Source organism: Miscanthus floridulus, chromosome 14, assembly GCF_019320115.1.
Source record: "Miscanthus floridulus cultivar M001 chromosome 14, ASM1932011v1, whole genome shotgun sequence".
In the NCBI taxonomy this organism is placed as follows: Eukaryota; Viridiplantae; Streptophyta; class Magnoliopsida; order Poales; family Poaceae; genus Miscanthus; species Miscanthus floridulus.
The window spans coordinates 19,561,196-19,576,679 of record NC_089593.1 but is presented as its reverse complement, the minus strand read 5'-3'; the positions used below and the strand labels follow the sequence as shown (position 1 = coordinate 19,576,679).

The 15,484-nt window shown below is 41.1% G+C and overlaps 1 protein-coding gene across 1 annotated transcript; it reads right to left on the bottom strand.

The window, feature by feature from the left end:
- Positions 1-1,178: 1,178 nt before the first annotated feature.
- On the bottom strand, positions 1,179-13,592 carry LOC136505037 (uncharacterized). Its single transcript, XM_066500110.1, has 18 exons — positions 13,346-13,592; positions 12,558-12,690; positions 12,249-12,407; positions 11,472-11,534; positions 11,307-11,396; positions 10,924-11,217; positions 10,704-10,801; positions 9,101-9,136; positions 8,873-8,993; positions 8,554-8,790; positions 8,008-8,103; positions 7,861-7,926; positions 7,646-7,684; positions 7,431-7,565; positions 6,798-7,150; positions 2,779-2,872; positions 2,215-2,400; positions 1,179-1,587 (listed from the first exon to the last, which is right to left on the bottom strand). Exons 2-18 carry the CDS (start codon positions 12,654-12,656, stop codon positions 1,489-1,491), a joined length of 2,265 nt encoding a protein of 754 aa, XP_066356207.1. The 5' UTR covers positions 12,657-12,690; positions 13,346-13,592; the 3' UTR covers positions 1,179-1,488.
- Positions 13,593-15,484: the final 1,892 nt, after the last annotated feature.

The following is a 15,484-nucleotide window of genomic DNA, read 5'->3' as shown; positions in this document are numbered from 1 at the left end:
ATTTTATTGGACTCCACATGAGTAGATCTATATAGTGAATATATAATACGGTATGCTTTAGTACAAAATTTTTACTGTAGCCTTAGATTAATTGGAAAATCTAATTTTATCTGTAATTAATTGGAATAATTCATAGCTGCAGCTTCTATGGTCCAATTGTGGTGAAATTTTTATGGTACGCTAATTATTGTATGCTTGAACTATAGTAAAAATTTCGTATTCATTGGACTATGTATAACTTAGTTATAGATAAATTCTAATTAATTACAGACAAAATTAGATTTTTCAATTAATCTAAAGCTACAAAAAAAATTTATACTAAAGCATACCGTATTATATATTCACTGTGTAGATCTACTCATGTGGAGTCCAATAAAATTAGATTTTTCATTTTATGATTTTTCTATGATTTACTATGATTTTTCAAAAACGTATCGAAAATAAATAAAAAAAAAGAAATTTAAACCAGACGGTACTGTAGCAAATCCGCTGTCACTGTAGCAAACCCGCTGTCACTGTAGCAAAACCGCCGCTGAAAACCGCCCAGGGGGTAAAATAGACGGTTTTGGAAAGTTCAGGGAGTAAAACAGACGGTTTCATAGTTTGAGGGGTGAAGTAGACTCCTTGTTATAGGTGAGAGGGTGATCTAGACTTTTTTCTCTATGTTTTCTACTATATACGTTTAAACTTTAGAAACTTTAACAAAAAAAAAGAATGTGCATAAAATTAAATTATGTTCGGAACGAGGGCGGTAGTTTTTACCAGAATTTTGTGAGACACTCTACATTTATACTTCAATGTAAAACGCTTACAGATAATTAAAAAAAAAACACCATTCAGCAACTCACATGACCCGTATTGTCGACTTGTCGTACGATCTTGAGTTTATTATTATTATTAGGAAAAAAAATACATAACTGTACTGCAAAGGTTCACAAGATCTCCGAGTCTCTGCAATCTTTCTAATCCGTCGCGCATAGCAGCTCTCGAAACATATATCCCAAAAACAGCTTTATTGCTCACGACATCCAGTCCACCTCTTACCCTGATCTCAACCAAACAGGTCCAAGAGCATGTGACAGGGTTAAATCCAATAATCGACCTCGGAACGTCACGGTCTGAGCCGAGCATCAGCCTTTTTCCTTACAAACGTTGTCAAAGAAAAACGAGAAAGAAAAAAAAGAAAACATATCCATTTGATCTTTATTAAGCACCCAATCTTCTACATTTACAAGCTTGGCAGCCAGCAGAGAACCTTATACCTGTGCTATGATACATCTTACTACCAGGGCAAGATCAGGAACTTTACAAAGAAGCAAACAAGTCTCGATTCTGGGAACGGCTACGGGGGCACAAGAGCAAAATATTTCCTCTGTAAGATGACGTTTTCCTCTCTAAGCCAAGGTGATCTTGAACAACACTATCTATCGTGCAGACATGCTGAACATATCTGGAGAACCATGTGAGCATGTACATCTGAAGCCGTGATTATCTCGACTGGACCACTCTATAATGAAGAATCAAATCTTCTGGCTTCTTCCATATATATGTTCGCACTGTAGCCAAACTCATCTCTGGTGATAGAACCTGATCCACAGAGGACACTTTAGCCCAACAGCAAAAGACAGACTATGCAGCAAATTGCTTTATAATGCAGGCCACATAAATAAATCAAGAGCAATAGGGGAAGAACATGAAATAAGCATTAGATTCTGGAGATAAGGGTAGTTTACTGCAAATACATTTCTATAGTGCTTATTTACAAACATGGGAATATCAGGAAATATATGAGACAAATAAATACAGTCCCACGAATATCTCTATTAATTGAGTTCAAACTGGAACAGAAGATATATTTCTAAAGAGCGTATGGCAGAATTTACAGAAAAACTAAGGAGTTTGACTAGCTAAGGATTTGGATTCTGCTCAAAAGGTGTCGACACACTGCAGCTAACTTTGAAAACATGGAGAGCTAAAAGTAGCACCATAATCATAGGAATCTATTGATGGAGAAAACAATTAACAAAGGTGGAAAATAAATGAAGAAAATTATCAATTGAAATCTTATGACAACACAAGCTTGTTGTACGTAGTTTGTTGTGCAATTTTCTTTTTCCTACAGAAACAGGGACCAGGGTATTCTTCCAATTGTTTGTAATGTAGGTAAAAACGTGTCTAACTATATAATGAAATAGCTATATTTAGAGAACTTGCCTGGTTATTGCACAGTATCTCAATACATGGCTTTGTTTTTTGCCATGACTTTAGTCCAAGCCGTGAAGAACTATCTAGCGCTGAGAGCTGTGATTGAGCAGAAGTCAATCCCATAACAAACGCACTGTCAGAGCCTCCATCCAATGGTTTGTCAAGCACGAGTTTCTCAACCACATAGTTAGCTACCTGTACAACGAAATGGAATAGCTGTAAACTTTCAGGGAGTAAATAAGATGACTTACACAATAACAGAAGTTCCTTTATAATGACAATAAATTACTCTATGCTATTCAGTCAAGCTGTAAATATCTGAATGATTCAAATCTAGTGTCCTGAAGCATCACTATTTTAAGGTTGCATGCAAAATGGTATATGCTTGGCTAGTCTAATGCAAACATGTTGATAGTTAGCTGTTTTGCAAACTAGTTTACTAACAAAGTTCATCCCGCCCCCCACCCCCACCCTATCTCCAACAACCGCTTTTATCATATGTTGTGTGCTAGAGGATTCACCATTTGATGATATCTTGCATTTGCTGTGACCAATGATTTAGAGAACTCTTACCTTGTGAATTCGCAATATCCGTGGAGCACTAAGCTTCCCTTGAGTTATGTTTGGCGCAGGCGAGCCTTCAGCAGGATGTAAATAAAAGCCGCATCTGCATTACATAAATAAATGAACATCAGAAGAAGAAATAATCCATGAAAGCAATGGTTACATAGGGCACCCAGTATCACATTTACATAGCAGGGGCCAGGGAGCATCATTAATCTTCAGTAGCTCAAATGTCCAGTAGGGCGTAAACAAAACCATATTGGATGCTGATGCATGTATTTGTACACATGTTTTTCAATAGTTCACTATCCGACTGTTTGGACTACACAAAGCTCTAGGGACAGTCTGCATGTGATTCTCTGTATAAAGATATAGTACAGGAGAAAAACTAACAGGACTGAATAAAGTAATATAACTCCGCCTATGTTGTCTCAACATAGCAGGTCCCAAGCCCTGGTAAAGGAGGAGGGTTGTGATAGGCGTGGCGAGCCAACGTTAAATCTAGCCATTCTAATGGAGATGAAACCCGAAAGAAAACCGTTGGGCGTAACCCTCTTAGCGACGCGCCATATCGGAACCCGGGTATGGTGTTAAATGAGCAAGGGCCGGGTCGTCACCCCCGTGACGCGCCGTGTCGCGATCTAGGCACGGTGTCAAGTGAGCAAGGATCGGGTCGTCGCATCCTTAGTGGCGTGCTACATCGGCGCCCGGGTGTAGTGAAAAATAAGCAAGGGTCTTCGCATCTGAGTCAACGGGTGCGAAGGGTAAGGAAGCTAGTCGAACCAACTATGATCCGTTTAGGTAGTTGGAATGTAGAGTCGCTTACAGATAAGTTAAGAGAATTAGTTGATACCGCGACTAGGAGGCGTGTAAATATATTATGCGTGAAGAGACTAAATGGAAGGGTTAGAAGACGAAGGAGGTAGACAATACAGGTTTCAAGCTTTGGTACACAAGGACAGTCACGAATAGGAATGGAGTAGGAGTTTTGATTGATAAGAGCCTCAAGAATAGTGTGGTGGGAGTGAGAAGGCAAGGAGATAGTATTATCTTAGTCAAGCTTGTCATTGATGATATGGTCTTGAACGTAATTAGTGCGTATGCCCCCCAAGTAGGCCTCGACGAGAGTGCTAAGAAACAATCAATTCTGGGAAGACTTAGATGGCCTGATTACAGCTGTACCTAGTAGTGAGAAGCTTTTTATAGGAGATCTTAATGGGCATGTAGGGACTACAAGCGCAGGTTTCGAGGCAGTTCATGGAGGTTTTGGGTATGGTAGTAGGAATCAGGAGGGGGAGGAAGTTCTGGACTTCGCGGTAGCTTTTGACCTGATGATAGCCAACACTTTCTTTAGAAAGAGAGAATCTCATCTAGTGACCTTCAGTAGCGGACAACACTCTAGCCAGATTGACTTTGTCATCGTAAGAAGAAAGGACAAACGAGCATGCTTGGGTTGCAAGGTGATACCAGGGGAGTGTTGTTTCTCAACATAAGCTTTTGGTGGCAGACTTTCGTTTTCAGGTGCGTGCCCGTAGGGATAAACAAGCTAAGATTGAAAGAACAAAATGGTGGAAACTGAAAGGGAAGACGTCAGAGGTATTCAGCGAAAGGGTTATCAAAGAGGGCTCTTGGAAGGAAGAAGAGTACATAAACAACATGTGGGAGAAGATGGCAACCAACATTCAGAAGGTGGCCTCAGAGGTGTGTGGAGTAACCAAAGGAAGTGGAGGTGAGGCTAAAGATACTTGGTGGTGGAACGAGAAAGTCCAAAGGGCTATTAAACAGAAGAAAGAATGCTATAGACGCTTTTACCATGACAGGAGTGTGGACAACATAGAGAAGCACAAGGTGGCAAAGAAGACTGCAAAGCAAGCTGTAAGTGTGGAAAAGGGTAGAGCGTACGAGGATCTTTACCAACATTTGAGTACGAAGGAAGAAGAGAAAGACATTTATAGGATGGCTAGGGTTTGTGAGAGAAAGACAAGGGACTTCAACCAAGTTAAGTGCATTAAGGATGAAAGGAAGCATCTCTTGGTAAAGGAGGATGAGATTCAACATCGATGGCAAGAGTATTTTGACAAATTGTTCAATGGTGAGAATATGGACACAACCTTTAAGTTAGATGACTCTTTTGATGACACCAATAGGCACTTTGTGTAGAGAATCCAAGAATCTGAGGTCAGAGAGGCATTGAAAAGGATGAAAGAAGGTAAGGCGATGGGACCGGATGGTATCCCAATCGAAGTGTGGAGATGCCTCGGGGACATAGCTATAGTATGGCTAACCAAGCTGTTCAACCATATTTTTCGATCAAACAAGACGCCTGATGAGTAGAGAAGTATATTGGTATCGATCTACAAGAATAAAGGGGATATTCAAAGTTGTACTAATTACCGGGGAATTAAGTTGATGAGCCATACTATGAAGCTATGGGAGAGAGTTATCGAGCATCGCTTGAGAACAATAACGCGGGTCTCTATGAACCAATTTGGTTTCATGCCCGGAAGGCCAACCATGGAAGCCATTTTCTTAATAAGACAAGTTATGGAGAGGTACAGGGAGAAGAAGAAGGACCTACACATGATTTCTATTGACTTGGAGAAGGCTTATGATAAAATACCAATGAATGTTATGTGGTGGGCTTTGGACAAACATAAAGTCCCAACGAAGTACGTCGGGCTCATTAAGGACATGTACAACAATGTTGTGACTAGAGTTCGAACAAGTGATGGAGACACGGATGACTTCCCGATTAGGATAGGACTACATCAAGGGTCAGCTTTGAGCCCTTATTTGTTTGCCTTAGTGATGGATGAGGTCACAAGGGACATACAAGGAAACATCCCTTGGTATATGCTTTTTGCGGACGATGTAGTGCTAGTTGATGAAAGTCAGACAGGAGTGAATCAGAAACTGGAGTTATGGCGGGAGACTTTAGAGTCCAAAGGTTTTAGACTCCGTAGAACTAAAACTGAGTATATGAGATATGACTTCGGCACTACTACTCGGGAGGAGGAAGATATTAGCTTGGAAGGTCAAGTAGTGCCTAGGAAGGATACATTTCGATATTTAGGATCAATGCTACAGAAAGACGGGGATATTGATGAAGATGTTAGCCATAGAATCAAAACAGGGTGGATGAAGTGGTAGCAAGCATCTGGTGTCCTATGTGACAAAAGGGTACCACAGAAGCTAAAAGGCAAGTTTTATAGGACGGCGATTAGACCTGCTATGTTGTATGGTGCAGAATGTTGGCCTACGAAAAGACGACATATTTAACAGATAAGTGTCACGGAAATGCGTATGTTGCGTTGGATTTGCGGTCATACAAGAAGGGATCGAGTTCGGAACGATAATATACGTGATAGATTAGGGGTAGCATCAATTGAAGAAAAACGTGTCCAACACCGGTTGAGATGGTTTGGACATGTCCAATGAAGACCTCCAGAGGCACCGGTGCGTAGTGGAATCCTAAGCCATGAGAGCAACGTGAAGAGAGGCAGAGGAAGACCGAAGTTGACTTGGGTAGAGATAATAAAAGAAGACTTGAAAGGATGGAATATACCTAAAGACTTAGCCTTAGATAGGAGTGCTTGGAAGACAGCTATTCACGTGCCTGAACCTTGATTGCTTCTGCTGGGTTTCAACTCTAGCCTACCCCAACTTGTTTGGGGCTTAAAGGCTTTGTTGTTGTTGACTGAATAAAGTAATATGTAGTTACCAGAACTCAAAGATGAACAATTCATTAAAAAATAGAAGTTCAATGTCTTTGAGTTAGCATACTGTAAGTAGCACATAATCACAGCTAAATAGAAATATTATGAAAGCTCTCCCCAACTGAACTGTTTTGAAGACATATCAATCACCATGAACTTAAAAACCACATTAGCTTAAAATTTAGAAAATAGAAGGGTGCTATTATGTTCCAAGTTAATCTCTCCCAGACAACAAACAAAGTTTAAGATATATCATATATCAAGGGAAAAATATCATCTGAGGAGAAATTAGGAATTGTATTGAGTATTTACTTTGTATTCTCCTTTGGATATCGATTGTGAGTAACACAGTCCACACACCACCATGGAAGATCACCCTCAGTTCCATCCAAATCGGTAATTCTCTTTCTCCAAGGCCCTCCACTAGAACCTTCCGTGATAATTGAGGGAGGTGAAACTGTAGAAAACTCAAATGATGGAAGCACATGAGTTGCATGGTTTTCAGTGACATCGTCCACCTCAGATCTTGACCGGGGCGAGTCTTTTGACGGAACATCTTTCCCTATTGAACTATCACCATTAGACAAGCTGTGCGAACTAGATTTCTGCTTTCTTTTACTCCAATGAACTAGCAAACCCCGAAGGGTCTCTTGAGCCAAATTAATCTGCACAATTATTGGGAGAACCATTCAGAAGATGAGATTGGGTAGACTCAGTATCTCACTTCACTGAACTGTAGGTAGCAGCAATCATAGTTTTGCCAAAATGCATGTATTGATGTGTCATAAATACTATTCAGCAACTAAGAATTAAAAATCCATCAACGAAGAAAAGTATCTTTCCTACGCTCTTAACAGCAATATTCAAAGGGTCAACAAAATTCTATAGACTGAAGTGTGAAAACAGATGTAACCAGTACACACAATGATATGTGGCTGTACAAACCTTGAGATCTTCTTGTGCTCCAGCAACATTTAGATCAACCGCATATATTTCTGCAGAAAAGCATTGTGGAGTATCCAGGTGGACAGACAAGCATCCTAATCGAGCATCCATGGTGAACCAAGCAGGTATGCTTACCTAATAATCAATAACCAATTAATAAATTACACAGCAATTTTTTTTAATAAAACATAGAAATCATGACATTTCAGTAATACCATCTCAAACAACTCCTTTTTCTTATCTTCGAAAGAAACCTGCATAATCAAAATGAAGGAGTTTAGCATTCTACAAAAATCTTGCTAGTTCAAAAGGCTATCAAGTAAGAACTGCGGTGATAAAAAAATGGGATACAAATGAGCAGATTTTAGTTCTTAACAATGTGTATAAATCCGAGGGAAAAACATCCAAGAAATTGAGGGCAAACAAGAACCTTGCCAAAGTCTTCAATAACAGCACCGCGGGTGATCTCCCACAATTTGACTGAACCAGTGGTATCCTGCATTGAAGGAGATGAGTGCACATATCATGATGCCACTCTTTGCAGTTTAGTAATAAAGAATAAGTAAAAAAATCTCACCTTTGTCAGTACATGCCTTCTATTATTCATTATCTCATGTTGAATTATTGCTGGAACTCCTGGGATAACAAATGATGGCTCTTTGTATACAGGAACCTAAAATGAAATAGATCGCAAGCCCTTATTAATTACCATTAGTTAAAATTACACTAGAGCCTAGAGGGCAACAACCGAATAGTAAGTAGGTTAAGAAGTTAAAGTGAAACTGTTAATCACCAGAATACTAGACTGAGAAGAAAGACCTACTGGGAGCACTTGGGAAAGATCTCAAGCTTAAGTTTATTTCTTTACAGAACTTTTTAGATCCTATGCAATTAATACTACCAAAAATAGCACTTAGACAAGTTCAAGTTAACCTCTACACCTGCAAGTATGGTGTCAACTATGCACAACAGACACCCATATTATGGTCCGTATATTTCATACTACTAGTAAACAGAGTAACTTAATGGTGTCTCTGCAGAAACCCAAAAATCATGGCATGTGGTACAGCGTCTTCAAAAAAAGAAATATAATTTGACCAAAGAAGATAACCCTCATGCTTACAGGTGCTGATCCTTCTAAAGATGCTCTTGCCCTTGAGAATGACAAATTCCCAGCTAAGAATGAACCACCCTTTTGGAAGACCTTTTGGGGTGTGTGCCCTTCAGCTGGCCATCCATAAGCAGAAGAATCAGTTGTTGCCACCCATATTGTGTCATCTTGCAGAGACAACTGTAGAATAGGGTATTCATTTGTGCACAGTAAAACACTCTCTCTTGTGGACAAATCTGTTAGGTATACCTGCAATACAGGGAATACATAAAAGTTCAGAATGAAGAAGTATAGTGACTATTCAATAATACACACAAAACAATTAACTCACAGATTGGTCTCTTCCACCACTGTAGACATGACCAAATGAAGGAGTGCTTGCAAGCGCCCAAACTGAATCAGTATGCACAGCATAAGAATGAACACAACGCTGCTGTCCTAGATCCCATAGTCTGCAAAGTATATAAAAATATGTACCTATGATGTCAAACTAATCACAGCATTTATGCTACACATGGAACAGAGGGAGATGGTTGGGATGTTGGAGCTGCGTGTTTACCTTATCATGGAATCAGATGACCCTGATAGGCAATACCTGAAAACATCGTTAAAAAATGATTAGGACGTGGTTTGGTGAAAGCAGACAGGACTTAACTGATAGGCCACAGTGAGAGATCACTCAGTGTTATCATCCAGAAAATCAGTATTTTGGCCATACAAAAAACATATTCAGGTTAAAATGTGAAAAAAAAACAGCTGCCTCCAGGTACACCACCATGGTTTAATCATCATAGTTATAGTTATATAATGTGTCACATAAGCGGATAAGCCATTTCCACATCAACTCATTGCACTAACATGAAAGTGGATTACATGCCACATTACTCAACTTGGATGGTAACCAGGACATCGACTCTGCAAACTCAGGTCACCATTGACGTTAACATGTTAATCTAAACGGTTAAATTCCTCATTTGAACTGATTGATGATATAAACAGTTATTTCTGAGTGCTGACTGACTCCAAATAGTGTTTCTGGAGCAAACATTATCCTATATGCACTGCATTAAAAGATTGCTGACCAGGAAAAAAAATAAAACTATAAAACCATGCATCCATAAACAAACTTCTCTTTATGCACAAATAATTGTAAGTCCAAAATATTTCTGAGCAAGCAGTAAACCAGGCAATCTGAGTACTAGCATGGTAAACAACAAGGAAACACAGATGTCTTGGTATTACAACAGTCAACATATGTAAACTCATCCATAAACAAACTTCTCTTTCATGCACAAATAATAGAAATCCAAAATCTTTATGAACGAACAGTAAGTGCATGTTCGGATGCTGTAGCATCAAGAAACCATAGTATTAAGGCCATGTTTGGTTACTGCAGTCCCTCCTAAAATTCCTGTCACATCGAATGTTTGGACACATGTATAGAGTATTAAATATAGACTAATTACGAAACTAATTGCACAACTTGCGACTAATTTGAGAGACGAATCTTTTAAGCCTAATTAGTCCATGATTTGACAACGTGGTGCTATAGTGAATATGTGCTAATGACAGATTAATTAGGCTTAAAAAAATCGTCTCGCAAATTAGCCTCCATCTATGTAATTGGTTTTGTAATTAATCTATATTTAATGCTCCTTATTAGTATCTAAACATTTGATGTGACATGAATTTTAGAAGCGACTAAAGAACCAAAACCCCCTAAGAAACTGCAGTTTTAGAACCCATAGATGTGCATGATGTGCAAAACCAAGGTTTAGAAAGAAGAGGTAGAGTGGAATTTTTAAAACTCCAAAGTTTTAGAAATACTATTATGGTTTTCAAAACCAAAAAGTTTGTTGCATCCAACACTTCATGGTGCTCCAAAACTTATGTGTTTCGCAAAACCATGGTATTTTTCTAAAACTCCAAAAATACTTTGCATCCAAACAGGGCCTAAATTGTAAACCAGGAAACACAAATGTCTTGGTATTACAACTGTCAATTTGTCAACACATGCGTACATACGTAAACTCAAACATTACTGATACATAATCATGGAAGCATTTAGGATGAAAGTGAAGTGTGCAGTGATAAGGAAGATGTGGTTTGATGTTTAAGCAATGTCGTCAAGGAACTGGAACAGCATATGCCTAGACACCAACCTCCCTGTAGAATCAACAAGTAAGGCCCTGATATTGTCAGTGTGCCCTCTCAATTTCATGTTTTTTGAACCTGTTCTCGGATCCCACACTCGGACAACCTGCAAATAAAGTAAATAGTTCTTTAGGGGGGTGGGGATGCCTACTGAAACTGGCTGTTGACTGGTCTCCTAATCACAGAGAAAAAATCCATTTTTATACTGTTAGATGAAGAGCGTAATACCTTTTCAGTGCCACCAGAGAGAAGAAGGGTTCCTGTATCATTCATAGCCAGTGCATAAACTGAGTCTTTGTGATCTTTGGCGGCAATTGGATTGTACCCATGTGATTGACCATTAGAGGAAGCAATATTGCTACTAGAATTTACGCTGCACAATGTTGACAAAGCAGGCCCAGAGTTTCCATTAGGAACCTCATCCTCTTTTGCATCCACAGATTTTGCTACAGGAGCAAGAGCAGCATCAAGGTCCCAAACGAAAACCTCACCACCAAGACCACCAGAGGCTACAATATTGCTCTACAATTCAGAGGCACAAAAACAAGTGTAAAACCAAAAATGACAAAGCTAAAAGTACCACAGAAAAGCAGAAGCGTGGATAATATTACATTCTTCTCAGCAGCAGCGAGACAAATCACGTAATCAGAATGCTGGCGGAGAGTCCTGGTACAGGCACCATCAGAGAAGCAATTCCAGACCTGTGAAGTTAGGAAATGAAAGATGTGCACGCTCAGCGAACAATATTTAAGAGGAGAAAGTGTTAGGAAACAAACCTTTATTGTGGTGTCTGAGGAACAGGAAACAACCTTTTCTCCAACTATAATGGCATCATTAACCTGCACAATAAAGAAAAGTTTAAACAATATAAAACACCCAGCCACGCTACTATTCCACTTACAAACAGAAATTAAGTGTTAGTTTCAAACTCCCAAGGAGGTATCTCTAAATACACTGCCACCACCTTCCCAAATTTCCAGGCATATTAGGACACAGATAACTACTAGTCCTAAAGCATGCGATTACTCTTCTTTACAGGTTACGTTGTTTTGTTCTAAAAAAAATAACAAAGCATCTAGCAAATATGCCAAACAAAAAAATAATAATTTGAAGTCCCGCTTTGACATTAGCCCTTTGTTAAATTTTGTCGAATATAAATCAGTGGTGCTCTGATTTAAACATTGCAACTAAGAACGGAAAAAAGAAAAAGTAAAGAAGAAAGGGCAGAAAATGATGGAAACCAACTTGAACATATCAATCTAGATGTCTGTTAATAAAACGAACTCGAAATGTCAATTAAAATGTTGATGGTAAAATATATGGACAGTTGGACACTAGAACAAATGTGCTCAGCTTTGGATCCAAATAGTAGACCTCAGACATCATGTTAAATATATAGATGGGGGAATGGATATGATAGGCCTAACTCGGAGAGAACATTTGAAAGAAACATAACTAAATTTATGAACACAATGGCTATTTCAAGCACTGGTTGCTGTTTCAAACAGCAAGTCTAGTTGAGTAAAAAGAAAAAAGAAAAGAAAAAGGCCTACCCAATCAACATGAGACTCAAAAGTTGCTGAGAAGCTTGCATCCCCATTATTCAATTCCCATCTTTTCAAGGTACCATCACGACTCCCGCTAAAAAGATAATCACGTGTACTAAATGTGGAACCATTTAGATAAGCCAAGCAATTGATCCCCGCACAATGCTGAAAACAAACAGAAATAAATGCATTAGCAAGACCTTTGAATGAAATATGGATTGTTTCAAATGTATATATTAGACCTGCGAACAGCTAGTTCTAAAGGGAAAAACTGAAAGAGCTGCAAATGATGGCTTATTTTAATAGACAGCATACCTTTTTATCATCAGCATCATTGAGCACATATGTGAAGCGCTTCTCCTTTCTCGGTCGAGTCGAGCCAGCCGTGTTACCAGCACTCCCAACACGATGCATTGAAGGAACCTATCTAAACTCGGAGCAGCTAAACCTACAAAGTAGTGATAAATATTTCATAAGGGCACTAGGATCACAACTAATACATGCTAGTATGGTCCACCATAGCACAAGAAGAAATAGCTTTCAGCAAGTACCTAATCGGAAAAATCTGTGCACAGATAGAGAAGGTACAAACAACATCTAGTAGTGCCACACATGCATAACAACCCTCGTGTGAAACGTGGCAATTCAGAAATCAAAATAACGGAAGGTAGACACTCTGGGCCTCCCATATATATTAATAAGATCATTTAATGCCAAAAACAGCATTTCCTAAAATTTATCAGCTGAAAACTTCACACATGTATCCAAACAAGCTAGTTAAACTACGGAAACGGGAGCATGGGTTCAATGAGCAGTTCAACGCAAAAGACACATGAACCTAAGTCTGTGCCGATAACACTGGCACTCACAACTAGAGAATAAGGTCAAAATTCTACCAACCGCTGCAACACTGGCTCACACGTGCGCCCAAGCAGGAATCCGAGCACTACAGAAATCAAACTCGGCACGAATCAAGCCATTAATCGGTAACAGCGGTGATTCAAAACAGTGGAGATGGAGCGATCAGTTGTTAAAAGCTGAACTATGAACTAAGCAGCGTGACCACGATACGCAGTCCGCAGAAAGCAGCAACCGATCGTCACCTGGAATCGAGCGACGTGCGGCGATCGGCGGCGCGCCGACGTCGGGACGCGGCCGCGGCCAGCGCGGGGGCAGCAGATCTAGGGTTTAACGCGCCACGGCGCGGCCGAGGGACCCGGAGGAGGGCGGCGGGAGAGGCGGAGCGGGAGGCGTCCGTGAGGCGATGGAAGCGGATGGGCGGCTGCTGCAGCGGCGGCGGTGGGAGTTGCCAGCGGCGAGTGTCGGACGCGACGGGGCAGGGGAGGACGGGGGTGGAGGAGCCGAGGACGGCAAGGTGGGTGTCGTGTAGTTGGCTATGATTGGGTGGGCTGGGCCGGGCCGGAACCGGGGACGCTTGAGTGACGTCACTTCGTGGTCCGGATGAAATTGAGCTTGTATGGGCTGGGCTGGGCGGGTTGGATGCGCATGCGTTGGATGGCTTGTGCACGGGCCCGGGCTGCGGTCCACGCAGCAAATCGCGGACTCCAGCGGCGACTTGGCTTTCGGCTCGAGCTGAGTCCTCCACGGCTCCGCCCAACGAATACGGAAACGGCTCCGCCCAAATCCCGGACCTGTGCAGTTGTTCCTCCCTCCGTAAAAAAAAAATCGTAAATCTTAATTATTTAATTTTAACCAAATATCTATTTAAAAGTATTAATATTTATGATACGTAATAAGTATTATTAGATTAATCATAAAACATAATTAAAGATCTAAATGTAATTTTTTATAAGCTTATCCAAATTAAGATTCTTTAACTTACCGTGATTTATATTTTTTACAGAGGTAGCAGTGCATACGATAGAAAACTATAACATTCAGCCTGTTTGTTTGGCTTTGGCTTATCGTAAACGATTGTAAATTTCCAGTCGAAACAGTATTTTCTCTCACACAAACTAGACAACAATACTTCTTTACGAATCAGCAACGATACGAATCAGCCAACCGAACAGACTGATTGATCAGAAAATTCTGCTTGAGGCGTAAAGAACTTCGGAGCAGATGCTTGCAATATGTGTACTCTGCTATAGCAATCAGACTCACGTAAATATTTGTAGTTTTACCATACGTTATGATTGGATGTGACCTAGCACTCAATAACACAGGGTTTATACTGGTTCAGACAACGTGTCCTACGTCCCGTTTGAGTCGGTCGGTGACTTTATTCCTGAGCCCAAGTGCTCAAAGTTTGCTGTAGGATTACAAACGAGAGGGAGAAAGATGAGGGGTGCAAGAGGTCCGGTCGGACTCTAGTCTGAAGGACCGAGAGTGACGGGAGCTCTGCTATGTGCTAAGTGTTCGAGCGTCTGTTGTTCGTTGGGATCCTTGGTCGTTTGGATCGTGTGTGTTGTTTGAGTTGTGAACTGATCGATCCCTTGTTATGAGAGAGCGTATCTCCTTTTATAGATGAAGGGGACGACCTTTATAAGTGAGAGAGAGAGTGAGAGTACGCATGCTACTAAGTCATGTTGCCCACGTCGTCGAGTACAAGATGATGGTAGGCGCACATAACACTGTTGATTGTCAGACGTATGTGGGAGGTTTTTACCGTGTTCTCCATGTAGGGCACATGATGGCGCATGCAACACTGTTGGTGTCCAGAAGCATGTGGGGGAGCCTTACCATGCTTGTCATGGTATGGGAGTTGATGGCGCCCACAACACTGTAGGGCAAATGTCGACGCCCACAACACTGCTTGGGTTCTGACATGCCTGGAAGGTTACAGTGCACTCTTCTGACATGTCTTGTTGGTACTGTAGGTGTATAGGGTATGACCCTCGGTATTGTGGTTGACTTGAGTGTCCTATTTTACCTACTCCGCCCGTTACCTAGTCCTCACTGAGTGGACGTCCCTAGTCGGTTGGTCCCAGTCGGCTCCGACTGCGCCAGTCGAAGAAGAGTTGTAAGTGGAGGTTCGGTGTATCCCCGGTCGGAGACACGGGTCGGAGTTTGGAAGCGGCGTTTAGCCAAGCCTTCCAGTCGGAGAGGCGGGCCGAAGTCGAAAGCGAGGCCTTCCGGTCGGAGAGGCGGGCCGGAGTCGGAAGCGGGCGTCGTTCCTCCTCAGTCAGGCCTTCCGGTCAGAGATTGGATCGCCCTTCTGGCCTATCGTCAGGTATTTGGGCCGGCCCAGGAGTTGCGCGTTGTCTGCTGGGCCAAGCCTT

Excerpts from the sequence above, each read along its gene's own strand:
- LOC136505037 (XM_066500110.1), bottom strand. The coding sequence starts at position 12,656 with ATGCATCGTGTTGGGAGTGCTGGTAACACGGCTGGCTCGACTCGACCG. Across the intron at positions 8,791-8,872 it reads GTGGTGGAAGAGACCAATCT|GTATACCTAACAGATTTGTC; the intron begins GTGAGTTAATTG and ends CCTGTATTGCAG. Across the intron at positions 7,685-7,860 it reads TTATTGAAGACTTTGGCAAG|GTTTCTTTCGAAGATAAGAA; the intron begins GTTCTTGTTTGC and ends TTGATTATGCAG.